Source organism: Synchiropus splendidus, chromosome 13 (assembly GCF_027744825.2).
Source record: "Synchiropus splendidus isolate RoL2022-P1 chromosome 13, RoL_Sspl_1.0, whole genome shotgun sequence".
Taxonomy (NCBI): Eukaryota; Metazoa; Chordata; class Actinopteri; order Syngnathiformes; family Callionymidae; genus Synchiropus; species Synchiropus splendidus.
In genome coordinates this window covers 3,883,095-3,909,249 of record NC_071346.1, presented here as the reverse complement: position 1 = coordinate 3,909,249, position 26,155 = coordinate 3,883,095, and the positions used below count along the sequence as shown (strand labels likewise).

At 47.5% G+C, this 26,155-nt stretch overlaps 2 protein-coding genes across 5 annotated transcripts in view; both read left to right on the top strand.

Moving 5' to 3' along the window:
- The first annotated feature begins 97 nt into the window (after nucleotides 1–97).
- On the top strand, nucleotides 98–4,307 carry rab12 (RAB12, member RAS oncogene family). Its single transcript, XM_053882685.1, has 6 exons — nucleotides 98–469; nucleotides 1,147–1,207; nucleotides 2,527–2,665; nucleotides 2,733–2,822; nucleotides 2,881–2,985; nucleotides 3,055–4,307. Exons 1-6 carry the CDS (start codon nucleotides 247–249, stop codon nucleotides 3,160–3,162), a joined length of 726 nt encoding a protein of 241 aa, XP_053738660.1. The 5' UTR covers nucleotides 98–246; the 3' UTR covers nucleotides 3,163–4,307.
- Nucleotides 4,308–4,970: 663 nt separating this feature from the next.
- Nucleotides 4,971–26,155, top strand: part of LOC128769215 (microtubule cross-linking factor 1) — a 35,518-nt gene continuing 14,333 nt past the window's right edge. For all 4 annotated transcript variants that reach the window (XM_053882678.1, XM_053882677.1, XM_053882679.1 and 1 more), the window contains exons 1-5: nucleotides 4,971–6,051; nucleotides 8,735–8,959; nucleotides 10,184–10,342; nucleotides 22,838–22,897; nucleotides 22,968–24,326. In XM_053882678.1, the coding sequence (XP_053738653.1) occupies nucleotides 5,344–6,051; nucleotides 8,735–8,959; nucleotides 10,184–10,342; nucleotides 22,838–22,897; nucleotides 22,968–24,326 (2,511 nt within the window). In that variant the 5' untranslated portion in view covers nucleotides 4,971–5,343. The remainder of the gene's footprint in view (nucleotides 6,052–8,734; nucleotides 8,960–10,183; nucleotides 10,343–22,837; nucleotides 22,898–22,967; nucleotides 24,327–26,155) is intronic.

The window sequence follows — 26,155 nt, the reverse complement described above, 5'->3', positions numbered from 1 at the left end:
GGTGATGAACTATTTAAAATAGTTAGTGTTCCAGACCTGACTAAGTTGGTCGCTGTTTCCCACGGAAGCCGAAAACGGTGGCGCCGGGTGACGTCATATCAGCTTTGCTCTCCGATGGCTGAACAACAACAAACTGCCGAAGAGAAACTTTCCTGAACTTCCTCCGAGACCAAGAGCGCGGATCCCACCCTGCTACTTTAGTCGTTTACACCAGTTTGCTTTGTGTTCACCAATGTTTCAGTGCTGATGGAGCCCAGATATGACATCCCGCGGAGGGCCGGCGGCGGCGGGGGCTCTGCCAACTCGTCCCCCGCCATGGGAGCGCAGTCGCGCCGCAGGAAGATGCCGCCCAGACCCGCTGATTTTAAACTCCAGATTATCATTATCGGCTCCCGCGGTGTTGGTAAAACCAGCCTGATGGAGCGATACACCGACGACACTTTCTGTGAGGCTTGCAAATCGACCGTAGGTGAGGAGGTTTTCGGACGCCTAACTCAAGTGACAGTAGCCGAGCCTTTAGCAGAGGACGGAACGCGTCTTGACTTCGGTGCCTTTGGAAGAATAACAGCGTGTTTTTGCTATTTTAACAGGAAGAAACGCTCCAGATATTGACTCACTTGCTTTAAGCAAACTTGACTTAACTCTTGTTTATATTCAAATGTGTTTTCTTGAGTGAGTATTCAGCATAAATTGCTACTAATGTAATGTTTCTCTCATTCACAGTGCTTTCACTTGACCTTCGCTTTATTTATTTTTGTGTCATTAATGAAATACAACCACCTAAAATTGAATTTTGTATATTTGCTCTTATGAAAGTCACGTGCAAATCTTGAGCAATATTTAGTCAACAACTTTGACCGTAACAACAGTGCGCTGTAGTGTCCCATCCCAAAATAGCAACACACAGGCAGCTGCCATTGCAAAAGGAGTTGTGGTTGCTGTGACACCGCGTTCACGCCTGTGTTTCTTATGGCAAAACACTCGTGAGACACATCGTATTTTAACCGAATAACATCATAAAATGTCACTGAAGGTTGTGTAAACAGTCTCGCCGACGAAACTCATGGAGTTTTGGTTCTGGAAAATGGATGTTTATGCATAAGTTGGACTGACAGGAAATGCTTGTGACTTTGTTTCCTCTCGCAGGAGTGGACTTCAAAATAAAAACAGTAGAGCTGAGGGGGAAGAAGATTCGGCTTCAGATATGGTGAGTCAATCGCCCTGATTCTCCCGCTTGGCAGCGTGACGGGTCATTTCCTGTCTCCCTGCAGGCTTTTTCACTGAAGAACAGACGACGTTATTTACATCAGGGAACCAGTTTTGACTTCTAACGCCATCACCGTCACACTTTATTTGCCTTCTCTGACCTTTATTCTGCAAGGAAGAACTAGTTCTTGTTTACTGCTGTGGCTTTTTCATGAACAGCACTCACAAACATACAGCTAAAACTACATGAAGAAGGAACTGACGACACAATTGTATGTTTACACCACAAACTAAACCAAATTATTCCATGAATTATCGAGTTCCTTTAGCCCCATTGAAAATAATCGCTGTGAAAACTCTTTGTCAAGTTAAAGTTCCGCCTTACGATTGTTTTGTCAGTTCACTTGATTCTTTTGTTCAGTTTGTCTCGACAAAATAGTGAATGAGTTGTGTACATGTTATCTCACCAGTGATCTAGATTGCTTTGCTTTAAAATGTGAATTCATTTCATGGTTATAACACAGTTCCTGCTGATACAGACCATGTAGATGTAAATGTTTTGCTCATTTTTTCCTGAGTGGCCTCGAGCTTCTCCTCGTGTTGTGTGTATTTGTCGAGCACCTTAATCCACGTCTGTGAGCGCCATAGCTTGTTCACTAACCGCATCTTCTCTGTCACCGCTGAGCTTCCAGTTCTCTGGTCTGTCATTTCCAACGTCACCCGCTCCATCACTGCTGCTCTCTAACACACCGCTGTGATGCTCTGTGTCCACTCATAAGACTCACTGGGGGAAACTGTCTGGCTGAAGGTTCGGTGACGCCGCGATGTGAGTCACGCTTCCACTGCTCTGCAGCCACTAACCTCATGACATGTGGTGTGTGTGTCGGTCACCTGCGCTTCATCTCACTGTGTTAGCTGCTCAAAACGTTTCGCTGAAATCCTGAATGGGCCTGGGTTGCGGGACATAATCCCAGCTGCTGTTGAGCAATACATTTTTATCTTAAAGACACAGTCGGCTGAAGACACTCCATGACACCAGTGATGAGACGTTTGGACGTCCATATTTCATCTTTCAAAACCAGCTGGAGAATCCTGAAACCATTCATAATTTGATAGAATGAATTGTCATTTTAGTTGGGAGAAGTAATTGAGGTGAGAAATAATTGACTTCAAATATTTATTGGTGTTGTTTTCCTCTTGGGCAAGCGATGATCTTGTTTAGATGTTGAACGTGCCGACTCAGCGGTTTCTCAGACTGTCTGTCAGCAGCAGCGTTCTTTCCAAAGCGACCTGTGACTAGCTGAACCTGACTTCCTGCAGGGACACGGCGGGTCAGGAGAGGTTCAACAGCATCACCTCGGCCTACTACCGCGGCGCCAAGGGCATCGTGCTGGTGTACGACATCACCAAGCAGGAGACGTTCGAAGACCTGCCCAAGTGGATGAAAATGATCGACAAGGTGGACGACTCGAAGCGTCGTGTTTCCATCTTGCCACGTCCTGATGTGTCTCTCTGCTGTGCATCAGTATGCGTCGGAGGAGGCGGAGCTCCTGCTGGTGGGCAACAAGCTGGACTGTGAGACGGACCGCATCATCTCTCGGCAGCAGGGGGAGCGGGTGAGTGCTGACACGGACCGTCTCTGCTGCGCAGTCTCACAGCTCGGTCCTGTTGCAGTTTGCCTCGCGGATAAGCGGCATGCGCTTCTGCGAAGCAAGCGCCAAGGACAACTTTAACGTGGATGAGATTTTCCTCAAACTCGTGGACGACATCATCGCCAAGGTTGGTAGTATCCTCACTTCACTCCTGGCCCGTGTCACCTGTTCAACATGGCTTTCCTGCTCTGTACAGATGCCCATGGAAATTCCCAACAAGGAACTCTCCAACAGTGTCCTGTCCCTACAACCGGAGCCCGAAGTGCCTCCGGAGTTGCCCCCTGCGCGCATGCGCTGTTGCTGAGGTCCAAACACATACAACGCACACGTGCAGCGCAGCGACCTGAGCAGCAGGTGGCAGCAGACAGCAGCAGCAGGTTTTCCAAAGCTGCTGCTGCGGCTCTCCTCTCCCTCTTCCGTAACTGTACCGCACTAACACTTCCCCTCTGCCCCACCTACCTCACCCCTCGGCGAGCTGTGACCCACAGGTGCCTTCGAGGTAGAGCGCCCCCTGGTTGCTGTTGCAGGGCGATCACACGGGGCTCCTTCTGTTAAAGCAGCGCACATTCTCAACTTCCCTTCATCATTACAGAGGGACGCAACTGTTTGGATTATAATCCAGGTGCGCTTTAAAATTAGGTCAAAGCACAGAGACTCAAAAAAAGCACATTGTTATCTTTTTAAAACAGAATGATGTACATAAAAGCAGCAGGTTTGGGAGTGACGTCTCCTGGTTGATCTCTGTCTTTAGTTGCCTTTAGTTGACACACTTGTTTTGCACTATCAATCAGCCATAACATTATGACCACCTAATCTTGCCGTAAAAAGGCAGGTGGTCGTAATGTTTTGGTGAGTCCTAAGTCAATCTGTGTGAACGAGGGAAGTCGTTTAGTGTTCAAATAAGTGCCCCGGTTTACCGAAGCTTCTGTAAGATGGCCATCAGAAACCTGTTTTCCTCCAGTGTTCGGAAGTGTCTCTTGTATTGGAAAAACCTCTTGGAGTGTACAATACTTCTCATTTGTAAAAAGAACTCAGGAGATTAGAATTTTGCTGTTGATGCTTTTCATAACTGACTCGCGCCGCTGCTGTTTTCGTGAAGGTCTTCGGGGGGGGTTCAAGTTAGTCTTCGGCTAGAACAGCAGTTTTAAGCGACGATGCATGTGCCGATGAGGATGCCGGCTCTCTACTGAAGTCTGACTTTTATCTCTGTTTCGTTCGTCGCGCTTGAATTTTAACATCTTCCACACTAACTAGCTTTTTACCACTCAACTTCCTCAGTGTTACCTTGTTCAAAGTGCTTTTATTTCAGTTGTTCCGGTCCTTTTAAGATGGAAGACATCGAACCTGTCGCAGGCCTCGAGAGTCCTGGCGTGTTTTTAATTGGACTTGTGGTATTTATAACTTGTGGCATTCTTGAACTAATGAAATGCGATTAAAGATATCTATATTTATTACAGGATGATGAGAGTCCTGTGTTTCTTCTTTCACAGTCAGATGCCAGCGTGTTCTCAGTCTTGCCAGGAAAAGGTTTTATACAGACTAACCCATCTTCTTGGACATATATCTCTAACGTTCTTTCAGATTGAGTTAACCCTAGTTTTCATTTTATTATCTTAGTCACACGTTTATGAAGATAGAGACGTGAAGGTTAGATCATATTTCATTATTGAGCATGTAAATATTTGTTTATTGATGAAGTAGTCAATTTCAGTCTGTGCTCTTAATAATATAATTTGTTTTCTGTGTTCATCACGTCTATTTTTCCAACCATGTTATAAGGGTTTTTTTTTTCAAATTTGCATTTTCTTTATGTGCGGTTGCTTCATCTTTTATCAAAGTTCTGTTCATTTCTGTTTCTTTCACTCAATTTCTCTGCATTTAATTTAATTAACGTTTATTATACGTTCTTGTCCTTTGCTTGTTCTTTGACTTAACTATGAGAAGTAGTTAATTTTAGCGTGTTTTCACGCTGAAAACGACATATAAAACGTTTTTTTAATGGAGTGGTTTTCCTCCCACGCATGCGCAGTGCAGCTCGTCACTCCTGGTCCCAGAGAAAACAAGGGGTGTGCTTGGGCGCGTGCGACGCAGTAGCGCATGCGCGTGTAGCAAATCACGGGCGTCGAGCGTCTCACTCACTTACACGCACACACACACACGGCAGCCGCAGCAGGAAGGACCGAGTGGACGTGGGTTCGGGACTCGGGGAGGCGCCACTGACAGCCCGGTGAAACGGCAGAGCGGAGCCGGGGAGACAATGCGGCTCTCGGTGAGTCCGTTCCGGCCAAGTTGAGGCTCGCGCGCCGCTCCCGCAGATGCTACCTGTCCGTCCCGGGGACCCGCGCTCCACTGCAGCGTCGCCCCGGACAGAGGGACAATGACAACCTGGTGAATGCGGATCAAGTTCCCGCAGGATGAGCCTCCAGACACGGAAGAAGAAGAAGCCCGGCTGTGATTCTCTGCCTGCCGCCGGTGTCGGACCATAATGGAGAGCTCCAATGGCTCTGACACCAAAGCGCCGCTGGAGAAGAGGAGACCGAACCGGGCTCCGTCCCCGGCCAGACCGTTCCTCAAGGATGTGCACTCGCGCGCCTCCAAGTCACCTGCCATGGCGCCCAAATCCCCCAAACTCAGCAAGCAGCACTGCTCCCCCGCGCCCCTGCTTCACCCCAACCGCAGCTCCAGGCGCAACACCTCCGGGATCAAAGACAAGCCTGCCTCGCTCAAAAGTACCCCCAAGTCCATGGTTCCCAAAAAGCCCTCCAGGATCCCCCAGCACGCGACACCCGAGCCCAAAGCGGTCGGAAGTCCGGTGCTGACCAAAGGCAAGAAGGGGAAGCTGGTCTCCGGCTCTCCTGGGCCTCCGAGCCACGGATCTCCCATCCGGGTTCCGACCGGAGCTCATCTCCGAGTCACTCAGACTGACAGCAGTTCGGATCTGTCGGACTGTCCCTCCGAACCTTTGTCCGACGAGCAGAAGCTGGCGCCCGCTGCCAGCAGCGACGCGGAGTCCGGCACCGGCTCCAGCGACAGGGACCCGCCGGGAGCCCCGGCTGGCCGCGCGGGATCGTCTCAGGTTCGGGCCACCGGAGGGACTCAGGAGGAGCCACACAAACTGCCAGGGAAGGGGGGACCCGAAGAGGAGCTGCTGCGGGAGATCGAAGATCTCAGATCCGAAAACGACTACCTCAAGGTAGGAGGATGCTGCGGGGACCCGAGTGCGGCCCCGCTGCTTGTCCAGCTTCACGTGACTTGTCCTCCTCAGATTTACGGTCTCTCACAAGTGTTTTCATAACAACTCCTTCACCCTCCTTTAACTTAGACGCTAGGGGGCGCACGCGGGGACTTACTGTACGGTTCCTGATGGGCTTCATTCTATCATCAGTTAGGACAGTGATGACTTTTTTCTCATGTTTCTGCATGTCCTCCACAACACTTACCCCGGGTACTCCGGTTTCCTCCCACCCAGCAAAGACTCCCTGAGCTCTTCAGGAGGTTCCCCCTCAAAGTGGCTCCTCTATTCCCAGCATCACCTTCCTCCCGCTCTCTGACCGCCCCTCCTCCGGCCCGTATTGATCCCGGACCTGATAGCGCCATCGACCTCTCTGTTGCCCTTTACACTCGCGGGTCTGTGTTTACTGGAAGGGGAAACAAGAGTGATATGGTGGAGTCCGTGCATGTGAAGTTGGGAATCCTTCTTCTGGGATGATGAAAGTGATGATGTCAGCAATGATTCTGAGGGTGTCAGCAGTAGGATGTGGCCTCTTCATGCCAAGGTCCCGGCAGTCTTGGATTATTATGACTAACAGCCTTCAGTGTGTGTTTGTGTGTGTGTGTTTGTGTGAGTGTGGTGCCGTGGCAACACAGTTAATCAGCTTCACTGTCTGTTCCCTGGATTGGCTTCATCCCTCAGGACCTGCTCCTAGTCAGATGTCCCACCAGGACCCTCAGTCTGCCAGCTGGGTCTCCCGGGTCACCCGCCCCTCCCATCCCCCACCACTGCGTCAGGGATTCCCACCTCGGCTACATTAGCTGCTCGCTCATGCCTGACTGATGTGTTTAAACATCCAGACTGGAAACAAAAGAGGCTTTAATCACCGCCGACGTTCGCCTGCACCAGCCTTGTCATTCAAATACGCCGCACTAGACCACCAATATTTCACATGGAACACATTTTATTAGACTTAAAAGTAACATTATGACCACCTGTGTTCCCCCCAAATCTCATTAAATTTTATTATTATTTATTTTTTATTATTATTTTAGGTTGGATTGTACAGTGAACATATTAAGTAGAGTAGACATAGACTTAGATAATAAAAAAAATAGAAATTATAAAACCCAATTAATAATTTGAAACATTTTTTCCTCTTCATATTTCTTAAAACTTTCAATAAAAAAAAACACAAAATTGATGAAGAAAACCTGAATACAAATACAAATATTTATATTCGGAAAATGTCCTTATAATAATAATATTTTTAATACTCATGGTTTTTTTTTTCAAATTTGTGGGAATAAGTGAAATATAAAGATGAATAAAAAAAGACAATTGCAGACAATTTAATTTAAGTTCTGCTGTGTTTTATTTATTTATTATTTAAGGAAAATTATATACGTCATATAGAATGAATATAAGTTTACGATAAAAATAAAACGCTTGCAGACAATTTAATTTAAGTTTTGCTGTGTTTTATTTATTTATTATTTAAGGAAAATTATATACGTGATATAGAATGAATGTAAGTTTATGATAAAAATAAAACGCTTGCAGACAATTTAATTTAAGTTTTGCTGTGTTTTATTTATTTATTTTTTAAAGTTTCCACTAAATTAAATGTTGATTAAGTGAGGAGAAAAAAGCAATTCCCTTTGAGCATTGTGTGTTGTGATTAAAATTGAAATGAGCAGAATCTTTAAATATTTCAGTCACTTGTTTACTGGAAGTGGAGAAACCCAGGAATAATATTTGCATTCAGATCTGTATCATGTTAATTATTATAATTCACTTGTGTTTGCCGAGCTGTCGTCTTGAGACGAAGGAAGTGAAGAAGAGAGTGCAGCCAGGGCGGAGCTGACTGGTAGGGAAGCTAAGACTAAGACTCAGGAGTGACATAAAGTCTTCTTCTTTACCTCCGCACCACAGAATCATCTGAGCTTCAATGGTCTTTCTCGGTCCTGAAAGAGAGGAGCTGCTGATGTGGCGTCAGTGGTCGTAATGTTGTGGCTCATAGTGGTGTGTTGCTGCTGGACGGAGCTCTAAGACGTGATGTGGTCCGTGATCCGAGCCCTCGCAGAAGGTGATTTACTGCAGCTTCAGGATCATTTCCAGGCAGAAGCCTCAGCGTCCCCAGGCGCCGCGCCGCCTCCGGCTCTGCTCTTCACGTGACCATCCATCTGAGGAGGATCGTTCGCTCCCTCCTCACATCTCTCGGAGTCGAAGACGGATTTAATGTGCATTAATTGACGGGACTGAACAAGTTCAGCGGGCGAGTGTGGTCTCATCACCGTCAGGTCCCGGGGGGAATCTGCTGAGCCAACACTTGGACCAGACACGTCAGACTTGTTTTTGATCTCAGCCTGCAGAGACGTCATCAGATGAAGTCTGCAGGAGAGATTTCAGTCATCCACACAGCTCATTCACGCTCCCTCCAGAAACTTCTACCAAAGTTCTCCACCCCTTTCTCCCTCAGTCGGACGATAATCTGCGGATTATTGAGCCGTCAACCCTGTGTTGTTCTTCAAACATCATTAGATCTTGTGTATTTCCGTTTCATATTTCTGACTGATTTGAACATCATTCGATGCCTCCTGTCCTGGATTGTCCTTAAGATGAGTTCAGACTGCGGGTCTTCATCACGACTCTGTGGTTCCAGGATGAAGTGGACGAGCTTCGGGCCGAGATGGAGGAGATCCGGGACAACTACCTGGAGGAGGAAGTGTACCAGGTGCAGGAGCTGCGGCGGGAACTGGACCGCTCCAACAAGAACTGCCGCATCCTCCAGTACCGGCTGAGGAAGGCGGAGCAGAAAAGCCTGCGGGTGGCCCAGACGGGACACGTGGACGGGGAGCTGCTGCGGAACCTGGAGCAGGACCTGAAGGTGAGCGAGGCTGGGCCAGCATGCTGACCAGTCGCCTGAGCCAGGTTGGATCAAGAGTTTGTTGCAACGCTGTTCTAAGCTGTTGTTTTGCTTTCTCCTTCTTTGTTGGATCTTTTTGGATGTTTTTCTTCCAAACAATCAACATTGTCTTGTTTGCTTCGTTGTTTGAACGTTTGTTTGTTTGTTGATACTGAATGTTTGTCCGGTTGGTTTGTTGACAGCACGGTTGCTTTGCTCCACAGCATGTTGGGTTCTTCACTTAGTTCTCATCTGTAGCTAGTGCAGTTCATCTGATGGTAAACAATTTCAACAACAATTTCTTCAGTTTTTGTTGTTTGTTTTATTTATATTATATATATTAATATTTATTTATATATATATATTATATTGTTCTTCATCCTCCTCAACATCCTCATTTTCATTGCTCTCCTCCTCATCTCCATTGTCCTCATCGCATCATCATTATTCTCATCTTCATCGTCCGCCTCCTCATTATTATCCTCATCATCTTCATCTTCATCTTCATCTTCATCTTCATCATCCTCATCCACATCATCATTAGCCTCATCCTTATCATCTTTCTCTTCTTCATCTTCATCTTCATCTTCGTCCTTGTCCTCGTCCTCGTCCTCATCTTCGTCTTCGTCTTCGTCTTCATCCCCATCTTCGTCTTCGTCCTTGTCCTCATAGTCATCTTCATCTTCATATTCATCTTCATCTTCATTGTCCTCATCACCATCATCCTCCTCCTCATTATTATCCTCATCATCTTCATCTTCATCTTCATCCTCATCTTCATTTTCATCCTCGTCTTCATCTTTGTCTTTGTCTTTGTCTTTGTCTTTGTCTTCATCCTCATCCTCTTCTCCATTGTCCTCATCACCATCATCCTCCTTCACATTATTATACTCATCATCTTCATCTTCATCACCCTCATCTTCATTTTTATTGTTATGCTCATCCTCTTCATCATCATCATCCCCATCCTTATCGTCTTTCTCATCATCCGCATCTCCATCTCCATCTCCATCTCCATCTCCATCTCCTCATCCTCATCCTCATCCTCATCCTCATCATACTTGTTTTTAATAAGTATATCTTCAACTAGACAACTTGCTCATTCCATGTTGAACAAGCCACCGTTATATTTTCATTCAGCCATTAATGTTTCAGTTGTAATTGATTTCATTTCCTCCTTGACCCCTGTGACCTCTGCGCCCGCAGGTGGCCAAGGACGTGTCGGTGCGTCTGCACAACGAGCTGGAGAGCGTGGAGGACAAACGCAGCCGAGCCGAGGACGAGAACGAGCTGCTGCGGCAGAAGATCATCGAGGTGGAGACGTCCAAGCAGGCGCTGCACAACGAGCTGGAGCGGACCAAAGAGGTGAGGGGGTCAACACGTGGGAGGTCAGCGAGATGCTCCGTCCAGAGCGATGAAGCTGAGTCATGAGAACTGATGGGTCCTTTCAAACGCTCACCAGCTGCTCCACTGCAGCTAATGTCAGGGAACATCTTCCTGGCTGCTGCAGCAGCTCCCCTACAGTTAGCTCGCGCACACACTCGGATGTCAACACGTAAACAAGTCTCTTGTATTTGGGCTGTAAGGGGTCGACGCCGGGGGTCAATTAGTATAATCCTCTGACTTGCGGCCCAGTTGGCTGATCCCACAGCAGACGCACCACTGCAGTCCGGGCCATCTGTCCCAGCCTGCCGCTCCGTCACTCTGGTGGCTCCAACCGGTCTGTGGACCCGGACCCAGCTCACGTCAGCGTTGAGGTTTCATCCAGTGCTTCTCAGAAGCTTGGCTCACGGTGACATCACAACTGCATCAAAACAAAAGACCAATTCTGATGTGTACTTTTGCCAGTTCCACAGCCTGAACTGGCAACTGGATTTTTAACTTTTAAATCATAAGCATGGTATTTTTTCCACTGGAATAATAATCTGAACAATGTGGACATTATTATTATTAATTTCTAGCATTTTAAAAATCTTCACATTTTCTTTCACCTTAGTTTTTATATTTAAAAACATGAATCATATTTAAGAAAAATCCCCCCCAAAAAAATCATTGTTTTTCTATTAAAATACAATATATTAATATTATTTTTTAGATGAATATTTACAAAGGTGTTCAAAATTAGTTCAATATTATTTGACATTAAGATGGAAGTATTACTTGATAAGAAAATTTTAGTATGTCCATATGCTTCCTGTAATATTTTTTATATCATGTTCCACTTTCTGTTTATTATTTTATTTTCTACTGTTATTTAAAAAAACATTATTCTTAGAATAAAAATGATGTGAAAATGTTTGCAAAACACAAATTATAATATTATAAACATACCTGTTTATTTATATTGTTTCCTTTTTCAATATATAAAAAATACATCTTAAAAAATTCAAAGTAAAAAAGTAAAAAAATGCTAATAATATATCTGACTAAAATACAGTCTCGTCACCAAAAAATATGTTTCATTTCATCCAAAATACCCCCCAAAAATCACCCTCTTGAGCTCAAGGCTGATGTCCGCGGCAGACCTGATGCGAATGAACTCCCACAAGTCGTGTCAGTTTTATCTGAAACAAGGTGTGAAGCTGTTGAGTTCTGGATGTGTCACTGGACATCTGCCTCCACTTGGGTGCAACCGTCGTCTCCCTCTCCTCTGCTCAGCCGAGGAGTCGGGGAGGTCAGGACCAGCACCGGAGCAGACGTGCTCCGTTGACGGCCTCAGAGGCTCTAAATGGAAGCCTGCTCTGACCTCCACTCCTGTGTGGGACGGTGCTGTGTGAGAGGCACTTATCAGCAGCAGACGCCGCTGAGGGAGCGAGACAGAAAATCCATGTCTGGTCTGAGCGGATGCACTCTGGCTGGTTATTCGACACCGGTCACCTCAAAAGGATGATCAGCGAGTCGTGCTTCACCAGTCTGTGCGTCAACATGCAGATCGCTGCTTCAAATGGCTGCAGATTTTTTTGGGAGCTCCCCCAAGATGTGCCCCAGAAAAACAGCCGCCGCATCTGAATTCTCTTTCTTTGTCTTCCATGTTTATCACGATGCTGCAGCGCCGGCTAAGATTAGCATCCGAGTCCTTCCAGCACATGTAGATGGGAGAGAACTGTGTCCTCCGTCTTTGTGCTTTTTAGGGTTGGTTTCTGCACTGTAGGAGAGTCTGCTGCGGGCCAGGTGTCTTCAGATCCTGTTCACGAGTGATGACATGATCAGCGCAGCAGCTTTAGATGGTGTCTGAGGGGAAGAAAGAGTTGAGCTAAAAGGCTAAGCTCTCCTTTGACTGGTGGATTTCTTAGGAACGTCTCTGCCTTTGTCTTAGAGCCCAGCCCCCTGTGAGAGACTCGGAGTAGAGCCATAGCTAGAAGAGGTTTCTGGGTGGAGTGTAGTTTGGATCTTTAACCCGGGTAAAAATGTATGTCAGAAAACTGCAGCAGTTTCAGTGCCATGGATTACTGGTCGGAGGTCAGCATGTGGTGCTGGGTTGTCACTGCACAACCAGGTCAGACCTCAGCAGGGGGAGAAGCAGGTTCTGTTCAGTGTCATCCCTCTGGGTACTCTGGTTTCCTCCCACTTCAACGTTTTTTGGCGCTGGATTCAAATCATGGCTATTGGACTCTCCTTTCACGGATTTCCTCTGGGAGTGACCGGATTATTTAAGTGAAATATATGTTCCATCTGAACACCGACCATAACATTATGACCACAGCCTGAACCTGCTCAGGGCAGATTCAATGTCCAAGTACTTCCTTTCCCATGTTCGTTTGAGTCTCCAGAAGAGGAACGTGAAACTTGCGATGGATCACAAGCGGAGCCACTGGTTTGTGGCAGGAACCCTCGGAATCATGGGAGGACCGAACAAACAGTGTCGAGGGGAACACGCCGCCACATCTTGCTGTGCTTTGAAGCATCTCTCTCGCCTGGTCTCCTTCACGCCTCTCATCCTGCTCCTCCGCTGTGGTTCCCCGACGTTCGAGAAAAGTGAGGGAATCTCATTGACCTAGTTAAAATCTCGTTTCTGACTCCACCAATGAGCAGCGCGGGAGACCGGCAGCGGCAGCGGCTGCCTTGTAAAAATGAAAAATCTGCTGCAGTGACACACATGTGGAGCAGAGCATCACGATGCAGAGGCGCCGCGAAGATCGCAGCACAGAACAGTCCGGTCTTCAGACTGGGAAGCTGTAACTTCACACGAACCTTCTGCTTTTATCACCATAGCTGTAGAGTACGCTCTGCACCAACATCCACCTCTTGGTCTCATGTGGCCGGCTATTGGCTCGAAATTGAAAGAAAAGCAATTTAAAGCCTACAGAAAAGCAACACTCTCCACGTATACAACAAAAGGAGAATATAAATGTTAACCTTAAAGTTCTGAAAAAGGAGGCAAGTTAATGAAAGAAGAGAAAGCATTTTTGAGGAGGAAACACTTGCCTCCAGGAAAACATTGTCGATGGCAGACATGTTTAGTTTGGGATTTGTCCTCATGACAACTACGGCTCATGGGATGGAGTTTGACACGTGTTTGTACTTGTTTTCACTATCCAGCTACCCGGGGTGAGAGGCAGGGGGCGACCCTTAAAGACACCTGCAGAGCATCATCAGTTTACTTCTGCAGGTTGTTGGACTGTGGGAGGAAACCGGAGTGCCCTGAGGAACTCCCACACAAGCACCAGATAGACCTGCTGAAAAACCTCGGCGGCCGGATTTGGCCCATGACCCGCCAGTTTAAATGCTGAATAGAGTATTGATGGGTGTTGTGCTGTAGCAGAGCAGCGTACTGGTTTCCCCCCCGACTCTTCAAATGAATCTCACCACAATGAAGTTTGCTGACAACATCGACCCACTCCTGTGATATTTTTACACGTTGAAACCAGCTCATGCGCAGGAGATCATTTATTCAGCGCGACAGCCGGCGGCGGCGTGTCGCTCCTTCCCTTTGAAGTGGCATGAAGAATGAGATTCCTCCTCCACGTGTCTTTAAAGTGCATCTCAACACAAGCGACCGTGAATGCAAATCTCAGCTCGCATATGTCAGTGATTTTTTTTTTTTCCTTTTTGGTCCCGATCAGAACCTCGACCCGTTCAGCTTCTGTGGAAATCAGGCGGACGGCTGAATATTTCAGAAACAAACGGACGCCTGTTTGTTTTGAGGCATCAAGACGCCGCACCTCCAAGTCTGAGGCCGTGGTTCAACCCGAACGTCACCTCAGCGCTTGGGATGAGAAACAAAAAACCCTGTCAATAGGAAGATAATCCTGTCGCTGAGGTAGAAATTAATCTGCCAGAAGAGGATTATTCCTTTTTTTAAGGAAAACAGAAAGCCGGCGTCCTACTTAGTTTACCAACCTGCAAGTATCTGAGGACGTATCTTGCTCTCATGACACCTTCATGTCCTCCTCCATCATCACGGTTCTACTTCTCCTCTCATGTGAGCTGTGCCTCCTTGTTCACACACAAAACCTTCTATTTTGGGTTGATTCTTGTTAGTTCTGGAAGCTGGAGCGAATCCCTCCGAGTCTTTCCTCCGTGGAAGCAGCAGCGTTCTCTCTTCCACGGCGTCATGTGGAAGACCTGGCCATCCCCGGGTGCTCTGCATGTGGCAGGCAGGAAGTCGTGGCTACATGATGACTGCAGCAGTAAAGGTGGCTTGTTAGTGGAGCTGATTCGCGCAGCCGCCGCCTCTGCTGCGGCACTTGAACAGTCACCTTCGCCCGGGGAGCTGCGTCCCGCCAACACTCGGAAGAAGCCGCTAACTTGACTCCAATTACCGGAGCATCACATCAGCGGGCCTCCTGCGGAGCCGCTGCTTGAGCTTTGAGGAGATCAGTGGCAGCAGTGAGAGTCTCAGTTGTCGAACTACACACCACTTTTTAACCTTTGAAGCAGCCAGGAGAGGCACGTGACGGGGCTCCGCTGCTGCTCTATACTGAGACTGGAGGAGCCCAAACTGAGTCACCCCTCCTCTTCATCAGTGGCCACTGATGATCCATTTCACACACCATGGCAGGAGGAAAGTGGGGCGAGTCCCTCCCCTCCCCCCTTACGTCTCTCGACAGACGCCCCTCTGTTGTCTGCTCACTCTGTGTGGCGTCAGCATCATATTTTCTGATGAAGACGAGTGGCTCGGGCCCAGAGCGGCAGGACGAGTCTTCATTAACGTCCAGCAGAGATCAAACTCAATTACATTGTTTTTTCCTGCCGAGTGATTAGAATATTGATTCTAGAACGTTGGTCTTCTATTTTTAGGCGCCATTGATCATCAGGAGTCGAAACTGTGAAGAGATTTGTTCAGTTGACCCCAATTCTGATCGCAGCACTGGTCACAGTTAAGGATTCTTGAAGCCAGTTTTTGTCTCAACTCCGAAAATATTACTTTTTAAAAATCATTAAGGAAAAATAAGACAAGAAAAAGAGGTATTATTTAAAAAAAAAAAATTGACCTTAATATTAAATGTAATCTAGTTTTATAACCCCCCAAAAATATTTGTGGAAAAACTGTAAAACCTTTTGTCTATAAAATTTAAATACGCTTAGAAAACTCCAGAGGATAAAATTCAAAATCTCATTTCTATTAATATTTTGAGAATATTTGAATATTTTAAATGAACACAATGTTTGCAATTCGTTGCAGGATTAAAAAATAAATAAATAAATACAAAGAAAAGTCAAATATCAATTTTTTTCATTGGTTTCAAGAACTAAGAGGAATACAAATAGAAGGTTTTAGATGAACATAAGTTAGAGAAACAGATGAAATGCATTAATAATAATGTTACATTTTTATTTTAAAAAAACTGGAAAAACCAAAATCCAAAATTAAAAAATATATATAATATAAAAAATATTTCTTATTATATATTCTTATATTCTAATATCGCTCCATTACCTTTCTCAATAAAAGATAAACATAGTTAAAATAATAAATGAAGTTATGTTACAGTGAAGACACCTTTACCCTTAACAGGAAGTAGTTTAAGACTTGAGTCCAGGCGAGTAAAAGTCAAGGAATCGGGCAACTTCTCTCGCAGAACTGAGTTGCTCAGAACATTGACCAGGTTTAACACTGGACAATAGATGCGACTCTGACTCTCGGAGTCATTCTCTTCTCTGTCACCCTGCAACACAATCAACATGGCGTCACTGAAGAGGTGGATCCATTCAGGCTGATGCAGGGGAACGGATCAGCAGGAACCTCCTGTCGATATCGCTGCTCAACCCCCCCCCGCTGTGATGACTCAGCACTTTCCTCTCACTCCGCTTCACTCGAGCGCATCTGTGGTCTCCTCTGCTCATCACCAGAGCGCCGCGCCTGCCCTCCTGTCTCTGCACACATGACACAACTCTGGCCGGGTGCCAGTCCGGGAATACTCGACCGACCTGTCGGAGGAACCTCGGGCAGATGGGGGTTCAGCGAGTCCCCCGCCCTCCTGCTGGAGCTGTCGCTCATAGCTTTCAGCTTGTCATCTCTGCTCACGTTCGTTCACCTTGAATCAGAGCAAGACCTCTGAACACTCCCGACCTCAGGTGCTTCGTGGGCATCAGCACCTGTGAATCGGCTGAGTCAGCGCACTGGTTTTAGTCTGCAGCGCATGATCCACTTGGGAGGAGCCCAGATGGTTGCTCGCTCTCAGCAACCAATTTAGCTTTATATTTATAAAGCAAGTGAGGAGCAGGACCGAGGAAGAGGTCCGGTCAGAGTTGGACCGAGGATGCTGGAGCAGTGTGACTCTGGTGGCCGTTCAGCGTCCTGTCAGAGGGAGCAGGGGTGGAGGTGGGTTGTGACTGAGCTTCCAAAGCAGCGCTCCACACTTAACTCTGCGTGACAACAGCGTCACGTCAACAACACAGACCACGTTCATCTCGGAGACTCTGAGTCGCCCTCGACGCCACGCCCGCCCGGCGACTCGGCTCCCACCACAGCAGCTCAGATATTCCAAATATTCCGGCTCGTCCTGGAAATCCCTGCAGATTCATTAGACAGCACAAAATCCCAGGACTGCGGATTGAATCCTCCGAACGATGATTGGAAGCAGATGTCGGCGTCATGGCGGCGATCGTCAGATTACGCCCCAGGCTCTAAATACCTTTTTTGAAAACCACAGCCTCACAAACTCATCTCACCAGATTTCATCGACCAATCGGACGAGACAACATGGCTTTGTTTCCTCTGGAGCTCAAAGTCATTTCCTGGTTCCTGAACCTGTTCTGTGAGACAAATACTTCCTCCATCGAAAGCAGGTCTAAAAATAACTTCCCAGTCGTGGTGACCATTGTCAGAGTGGATGGAACGTTCTGGGTCGCTTCAGTCCCTTTTTCCCTCCTGGATTCCCCAAGGTTCAGCTTGGAACGCTGGAAATTCCAGGGTTGAAGTTTCATGCCGCTCACCATGGAATGCTTGATGTGTTATCCAACAATGTCTTTGGTTTCTCCCATCCTAATGTGACAAATATTCTCATCCATCCATCCATACGTTTGTTCTTCTGCGTCCTCCCACTGCATGTCCTGTCTTGGGTCTGCCCCGGGGCCTCCCCCCAGTTCAACCCCTCAAAAGAGAACAGGAAACATCCTCACAAGCTGTAAAGTATATCGTGACTGGGATTTTTCATTCTACTCTGAGTCTCTCCTGGATGATGTAGAAATTCCTCGTACTTTCTCTCTCCACCTTACGGTGGGTTTGAGGTTCGAGGAGCTGTGTGGACCGAGCTTCCTCAGGCATGAGTGAGAGGAGAAAAGTAGATCGACCAGTCAATGCTCTGCCTTTTAGCGCAGCTCTTTCCCTGCTGAGACATGATGCCTTCAGGTGCTGTTTCCACACTTGTGGTGATGAAGGCTGCCACACACCTGACCTCAACGCTATGGTGCAGTAAACGTTCACGTTCACGTTCAACCTCAGCGCTGGTCTGCCTGAAGCCGTGTTCCCACAGAGATGGACGGCGGCGGGTCATTAAGCTCAGTCAGAGGGAAAACTCTTCCACGTTTATTACACTGAAGTCCCAGTGTTTCAGTCTGCCGAAGGCTAAGGGTGACAACCTCTGACCTCTCGCACCTTTGACTCTCAAGTTAGAGATGGAGCCGCAGGTTTCTTTGAGCATGGATGATCACACTGAAAGACTCAATCGCCGGGTCCCAGGTCAAGAAAAACAGCTGAGACTCAGTGACTGTGAGCAAGACCCGGTCAACTCAAGTGTTTTCAATAGAGTCCAGAAGCCAGCAGTCGGTTGTGAGCCCAGCCTTTGATCGTCCTCATTGCCTCTAATGGAGGAACAAGCCGGTGATCTGAAGTGAGTATCTGCCTCCTGTGGACGTGGCCGCCGCCTCTGCAGCGTCTGACTCGCCGCTGCACCGTTCAGCTGCAGGCGCCACTTCAAACTGGTAGATTAAAGCGCAGCTCGCGCGGAACAAACAGACACCTTGAGCCGCCGCTGATTGCGAGGAGCTGATCCGCGGAAATTAATGAGGATCTCGCCGGCGAAACCGTGGGAACTGCTGAATCAGCAGCACACAGCGCCAGCCAGCCGCCCGGTGGAACTGCGCTGGCGCGTCATGACAAGTCATTTTCTGATGGAACTCTCACAGCGACTGCTGAAGCATGGCTGGATCCACAGATAAATTAGCAGCGCGTCCTTCGGCCTCTTGCTCACGGCGCCTTCTGCTTGCTGCGAGCGACGTGTGGAGCGTGAGAGAGAGAAATTGAGGCTCCATTAAAGCCTCATTGTGTTTGTCTTTAACGCACGACGGCTCTCAGACGGAGGTCAGCGCCAGCTTAGTTGGTGGGACAGCAGAGTGGCTGCTCACACGCCACCTCATCGAGCTCCTCCCACCCAGACACCATCCTGGTCATCCATCGAAAAAGGGTCATCTCGTCCTTCACTTTCCGCTTCCAATGGGCACTCCAGTTTCCTCCCACTATCCTCTCTGTCCAGCAGCCCACTGACGTTTCAGTCAGAACCCTCTCTGATGTGACTGGTGAGCAGCTGCATGCTGGTGTCTCTCTGACAAACTCAGCTGTTGTCATCATCTCGCGATGTTAGGAGGCACCTGCTCCAACAACACAGACGTGGACGTTTCCCACATGTTAACAGCCGCAATCTCTAGACAGCATCTCATGTCCTGGTGAAGAGTCTGTTTACATCAGCGAGGAATCGACTGACATTGAAATGACCTCTGAGAGTTGCTGCATCCTGCCGCTGGTGCTGCCACACACACACCGTGATTTATGGACGTCGCTCAGCTCTGTCACTCTCGCAACACTGTTGGTACGAACAACTGTCTCGAACACGTGTCTGCGCACACACATGCACATCACGCTGCAGCGACCTCTAGAGGATCACGGCTTCTTCCTTCCATGACTAAAATCGACTCACTTTCAATGCCAGAGTTTTTCCAGCTGATGGTTCATCATTTACAACCATAATAATAATAATAATAACAATAATAATAATAATAATAAAACTTTTTTTTCATTTTTAAAGTTAAAATATTAGAAAATATTTTTCAGAAATTGTAAATCTTTTTTTCTTTTTATCTAACTAATTATAACGTTGTACTTGACTGAGACAATTTGTCTGAATTGATATTGTATTTAAAAAAATATATACATTGTGTAATTCACAGTAAGTTATGAGATCAATTTAAGAATCATCACTTCTTACACTTTTGATTTTAACTTAAATAAATGTATCATAGATAAAGTTTCATTTTATTTATTTATTTTAATTGGTCAGTTTTGACTATAGTTGTTGAATTTTGAGAGGATGTTCAACAGTTTTTTTGCATTAAAACAAATATTCTTAACAAAGTTTTTGTAATTTTTTTAAAAATAAAATATTACATCACCCGAAAACCTAAATTTTTAACAATAACTTTATCATAATACAAAGTCAATATGTAATGGAATTATATTTTATATTTTTATATTTATATTTTCCATTTTATTTTCTATATTTCTATAAACTATTTGTTTAAAAATATTTATAAACTTGAAAATTCATTAAAAAAAAAAACTTGAAGATTCATTACTGCGATGAAATGGCAAAGAAAAGTAAAAAAAAAATGGACGGCAAATAAACTGGAAACTGACAGAGCTAAGTTACCCCTCGAATGCCGTCATCTTTAGATCGTGCACCGCACACAGACTCTGTAAAGGCAGTGGTGTGTTGGCTAAGTGAATATGTTTGACGTCGTGAGTGTGTGTGCTGTATTAATTAATTCATGTGGCTGGATTACTGTCCAGATTTAGCGCTCATTCATCCAGATCTCTCTAATATAATCTGCCGCCCAACAGCGACTTATCGGGCTGAGCCTGCGTGGTGAGCCACATTTCTTCCGTTGTGTTGCCGTCTCTTCAGCGCTCACAAGCCGTTTATCTGCATCCAGCGGCCGTCGCAGCTCCATTGTGCTGCAAGCCCCCCTCACCCTCACCCCCGCCCCCCGCTCGCTGGTCACACCGCCACTTCCTGCTAAATCCCATTAGCTTGGACTCGGAGAAATCATAAATAGGCCGAGCTGATGGATGCTGAAGCTGCGCTGTGTTTCTCCTCCCTTGCTCCTCTCTTTCGCTGTTGTCCTGGTGATCCATCTCCCCAGGGGTTCCATATGTCATGTCAGGGATCAAAAGTGAATCTCTCCTACGTTTCCACCACTGTTCACTCTTCCCGCCTCACTTATGAAGCATAACAGGCGACTTCAAAAACAGGAAAGGCCTTGCCACAGGGCGACAACCTCGCTGTGTGCTCCAGTGAGGCAGGAACAGGCACACAGATAGCACCGTGTCAGGGACGGAAGACGAGGTCGGTTGCTGGGGAGCAGGGCAGAGATGAAGTTGAAGACAGAACATGTGTTGTAGCCAGTTCAAGAGTGACTCCAAACGTAAGGGATCTGACCTCAGCGAACCTGAAAATGAAGAGGAAAATGGGGAGTTCAGTTCCGTAAGTCCACCGTTCCGTGTGACATCCCTGCCACAGATTGAACACCAGATGTATTCCGACGTGGACTTTGACTGAACCCAGCGTAATCCCGAAACACACGGGACAATACTGATCAATTTCAAAGGACTTAGTGGGTGGACTTTCCGAAAGCTTTCTTGCTGGTCAGAGGAGGTCACCTCAACAGCACCGTGTGGTGGGGATCATCTGGAGGCTCGTCCAGTTCCCGTCTGAGGATGCAGACCTGTTTACAGAAAACAGGGATCCTCGCTGCGATGACGAGCTTTGGACAAGATGCCGTTTAATCCGCCGTCTCCCCAGAGAGATTAGCTCCGTCACCGAGTCAGGAATTAAACCATGAATGGTGTCAGTGAAGCAAGTGTGGCTGTTCTGATTCACCAGTTCAGTGAGTTTAATGGGGCCTAAAACTGAGGGCCTCAAGGGCCCAAGAGTAGAGTGGCTTTGAAGTGGATGTTTGACAAGGGTCCAAATCTAAAGAGGGTGCAAGTGAAAAGGGGGTTTCAAGAAGAGGGGTGTCCCTGGCCTTGAGAGGGTCACTGTGTTTTGGGGTGAAAGATCTGAGACACTTCAAAATAAAAAAGAAGTTAAGCAGCGCTCTCTAACTTTCACGTCTGTTTGCACTCATGTTTGGTTTCTCAGTGGGCGTTCGCCTTCTGTGCCGCTGCCAAAGACTGAGTCAGGGTCCGTCCTGCTCCAGGCCACACAGCTGAACCCTCATCTTTTCCTTCAGCCGGGCCATGAATGACTCACAATGCCCCACTATCCCACAAATACATCTCAAAACAGGCAGCGTGGTCTCCTTGTTTCCACCCTTGTTCGCCTCTGGGCCGGCCCAGTTCTGGTCTCACAAGTGTCAGTAATAGGATGTTCCGTGGTTCAGAGCTATAATGAAGCAATTTCCTGAATCCAGATTTCTCTTGCTCCATTCACCTCCTCGTTCTTTCAGTCTCTGCGAGAGATTTAAACAGCTTTAATGAGCACATGGGTCACGGTGAAATAGTCGACTCACTTTTATTAATTAATAAAAGAGCGTGTTAATTGGTCACAGAATCATTTCCTGGACTCGATGAAATGCCTTCTAGTAAAACATTTATTGCCTTGTGAAGTAAGATAGAATATGATATCAAGCTGGAGGGGATGCTGGCTGCACTTGAACTCATCATCAGACCCTCAAAATAACTCAGGGGAGGGGGGGTGGGGGTGTGCGCGCCACTTTCGTTGGGCGTTTTATTTTTAATCGCCGGTGGACGACACCTAAGAGAAGCGATGTCGTTCATCAGCCTCGACTTATCCGAGCGCTGCATGCGACGCTTAGTGTCAACTGCGGGACAGTTGAGTCTTTGTGGGAGCAACATGTGTCAGTGAATCCGAGGAGGAGGAAGATGAGTGTCACGCTGAGCCCTAAATGGGATCTAAAACAGCGGAGAGCGTCACACAACACGAGTTTAACATCACGCTTGTCTGTTCGCTCGAGTTTTGGCGGCTAAATATAATCTTCGTGTCTCCCAAATCCTTTGTTTCTCATCGGCTTTAGAGCTGACCGTTCAACATGCTGTGTGAGTTGATGTGAACTGGTGAAGCCTTTTTCAATCGTGCGGAGTACAGGATGGACTTTTCTCCCAATTGTGGATGACTGTCGCAAATTGTGCAGCATGGTTTTCCAGTCTGGGCGTTTGCCGCCAACGTATCAAGGATCTGATCAGAAGCATTTGATGCCACCTAGTGGTTGGCGTTTGAATACAAGCCAGTTGATGAAAGCGCAAGTGTTAGCTCTGCAGATATTCTGTCCCAGGGATTCCCGCCCTGATATAGCGTAATGAAAACTGACCTTGTTCCTACAAATTCGTCGGTACGGTCAAGAGATTTGTGAGTCTGAACAAGCAAGCGTCTGAACTCTTGTTTCCCTTGTGTGGTGTTTCAGATGGCGCTGAGGCGGCGAGGCAGCAGGGAGATGTTTAAGGACAAGAAGTCCACCAATCAGGTACCGGTTTCCCTCCTGGTTTAAAGGTTTGTTTAGGATGTAACCCAAATAAAAGCTGTTGTCCTGGCAGGAGGACAGTGCCGACCTCAGGTGTCAGCTCCAGTTTGCCAAGGAGGAGTCCAGCCTGATGAGGAAGAAGATGGCCAAACTGGGCCGAGAGAAGGACGAGCTGGAGCAGGAGCTGCAGAAGTACAAGTCTGTTTACGGGGACGTGGATAGTCCAACCCCCCTGGCTGAGTGCGCCGGTGGAGGGCCGCACTCCACACGAGAGGCGGAGCTACGGTTGCGGCTGAAGATGGTGGAGGAGGAGGCCAACATCCTGGGGCGGAAGATCGTAGAGCTGGAGGTGGAGAACCGAAGTCTACGGGCAGAAAACGAAGACATCCGTTGCCAGTACGAGAGGGATTGTTTCGGGCGGGAACCCTTCTCCAGCATGCCGTCGTCCCCGTTCGGAGGTGACCCGCTGGAGTCGGCCAATGAGATGCGCAGACATCTCCAGTTCGTGGAGGAGGAAGCAGAGCTGCTCCGCCGCTCCATTTCCGAGATGGAGGACCACAACAGGCAGCTGACCTCTGAGCTGAACCGCTTCAAGTTTGGCCCGAGTTCTGGGGCCGAGGAGGGCAGCGAGTTGTACAAACCCAGTAACGGCGGGAACGGCAGCATGATGATAATGGAGGAGCTGAAGTCGGCGCGGATGCAGATCAACGAGCTGAGCGGGAAAGTGATGAAGCTGCAGTACGAGAACCGGGTGCTCATGTCCAACGTCCAGCGCTGCGATCTGGCTGCCCACCTTGGGCTTCGCACCGGTAGCCCAAGAGACAGCGACGCCGACAGTGACGCAGGGCGACGAGAAGCGGCCGAGGAGGAGGAAGCCAGTCGACTTCTTCTCCTGCACCCGAAGAGGGAGGGGCCTATCGGCGGGGAGAGCGACTCAGAAGACATGTTTGAGAAAACGGCCACCACCTCAGGGTTCGGAAGCATCAAACCCTCGGATGGAAGCGAGCTGAGTGCTTTGGAGCTCGCCAACCGCAGACGAGAAGAGCGGGAGTCGCTCACCAACGTCAAACGAGAGGCCGATCGACTTGGAAAAACGGTGGACCGTCTGATCACCGACACGGACAGTCTGGTGTTCGAGGGGCGACTACTGGTGACCACCGGAGACAGCCAGGACGGCAGTGCAACGTCCGGGTCCAAACCAGACACTCAGGTCCTGGACACCATCAACACTCGCATGAAGGCGTTCCGCACTGAGCTGCACATCTTCATGGAGAAGCTGGACCACGTCGGGGACGGGATGAGGGAAAGGACGGACGATCTATCGCCTATGCCCAACCTGACCGAGTCCAGCAGCTTCCTGTCCACCGTCACGTCCATGTCCAGGGACTCGCCCATCGCCACCTTCGGGAGAGATCTGGTGACGGACTTCCAGGTAATTCCTTCAAACTTCATCACAGAAAATCTGCAGTATCTGTGTCGCAGTATCTGTATCCACCGACCATCACGTTTGATTGACAAGATGGAAGAGTCCAACCAGGGAGAGGAGAGATGGGGAATGTTTGAGGAGGCGGTAGAGGCCAAGTGTCATTTCAAGGCGATAAAATTAAAGTTCTGGTATGGATTGGTGCCACCGTGTGTCAGGGTCATAATTGAGTGTAGCTCAGAGGCTAGCGCTCACAAGAAGCTAGATTTCAGCGCGAGTCTGAAGCCCCCAGCTCTGCCACACTGGCACCACCTCCTCCCCGCCTCCCACCATCACATCTCCATGCACATCCTGAGCAGCCCTCCTGCCTGCACTCCTCCTCCTCCACCCTGCCAGCCGCGGTCAAACGGGCTTTTCGAACGAGCTGGCCATGACCAGACGTCGCTCATATTCAACTCATTTCCTTGTCAGTGAGTGAAATATTCCGAACCATTGACTGCGAGAGGAGACGGTGTTCTTTACCTCTCAGCTGTTGTCAGCCAGACTTGTTTGTTTTATCGCTCTGCTTAAAACCTGACACAGACAGTTTGGAGTGCTAATGTTTCAGTATGAGAGACACGGAAGGAAGCCCTAACATTATGACCATTGACCTGTGAACTCCTGAAGCTGTATCTCCACTTCATTTAGAGTCACAGTACTAGCACTTCAAAATCCAACTATAGAGCGAAGAGTGGCTCAACTGAAGGCTCCGGGGCCAAGTGATTTTATGAGGCCTGTGTCACCTGGGATGCACAGTGACCCAGATTCTATATATACAGCCCTAATAAACATCAGCAGTTTGTCTGAGTCCCAAAGTTTAAAAAAAAGGATGCAGACGGAAGGAAGTTGAAGTAAGAAGTTTTGCATTTTGTTTGGCCCCATGGAGTGTGTTTGACATTTTGGCCTCCGATGTCGGTGAGTTGGGCGCCCCCCGGGGCCTGACTGCCTCTCACCGAGGTCAATGTCAAATTGCATTTGTAATTTTGTGAATATGAATAGCACTAAAAATAATGTCAGGAACAGATTTTTTTTCACAAATTATTATTTATTTATATTATTATTGAAAAACTTCTTACTCCACAAAAACATATCGTGCTTCAGACTAATGTTAAATCAGTATAAGCATTAACAGTTTTGTCGTAAATAACTTTACTATTTAATTGAATCATAAAATACTCATGCTGTTTTTTTATATTACATATTTCTTGTCATAGTAGATGTTTTCCACTGTTATTTTTCATCCGTGCTATTAGCCCCTCTCCTCACTGCTCTTCATTTCTGCTTCTGATATTTTTTTTGTTTCAAATTTGAGTGTGTCCAATGATGTTTTTCCGACGCGATGCACTGACATAAGTGTGTTGAACTATGAGCCCCCTGAGGACCTGTTTGAGACTGAGCTCAACGCAAGGATACAAACATCAGAAGTGCTGCCGTGATGTCCTACTACTGGTTACATTATCAACCTTTTGAGTGATTATAAAACTCAAAAGCACCTTCGAGCCATTCTCTCGTAGCAGCCAGTAGCTCATCTTGTCCTTCCTTATAAAGTGACAGAGATTTGTAAGTCAAAAGTTTCTTGCTTCCTTATCTAACAAATCTCTGCATTCACTGAGATGCGCTTGACGTCTTATGTTTTCGGGGAGCGTGAGTCATTTTGTTTGTTCCAGGGTGTCAAATCGATCTGGTCTGCCTGCCATCTTAGCTTATGTAACGCAGACGCGGCGGAGGAGGAGGCGGCAGCGTGACTTTAAATCCCAGCGACGGCGTGGTGAAGCCTGTCAGGTTCTCACAACCCCGAA

Excerpts from the sequence above, each read along its gene's own strand:
- rab12 (XM_053882685.1), top strand. The coding sequence starts at position 247 with ATGGAGCCCAGATATGACATCCCGCGGAGGGCCGGCGGCGGCGGGGGC. Across the intron at positions 1,208-2,526 it reads AAGATTCGGCTTCAGATATG|GGACACGGCGGGTCAGGAGA; the intron begins GTGAGTCAATCG and ends GACTTCCTGCAG. Across the intron at positions 2,823-2,880 it reads CTCGGCAGCAGGGGGAGCGG|TTTGCCTCGCGGATAAGCGG; the intron begins GTGAGTGCTGAC and ends GTCCTGTTGCAG.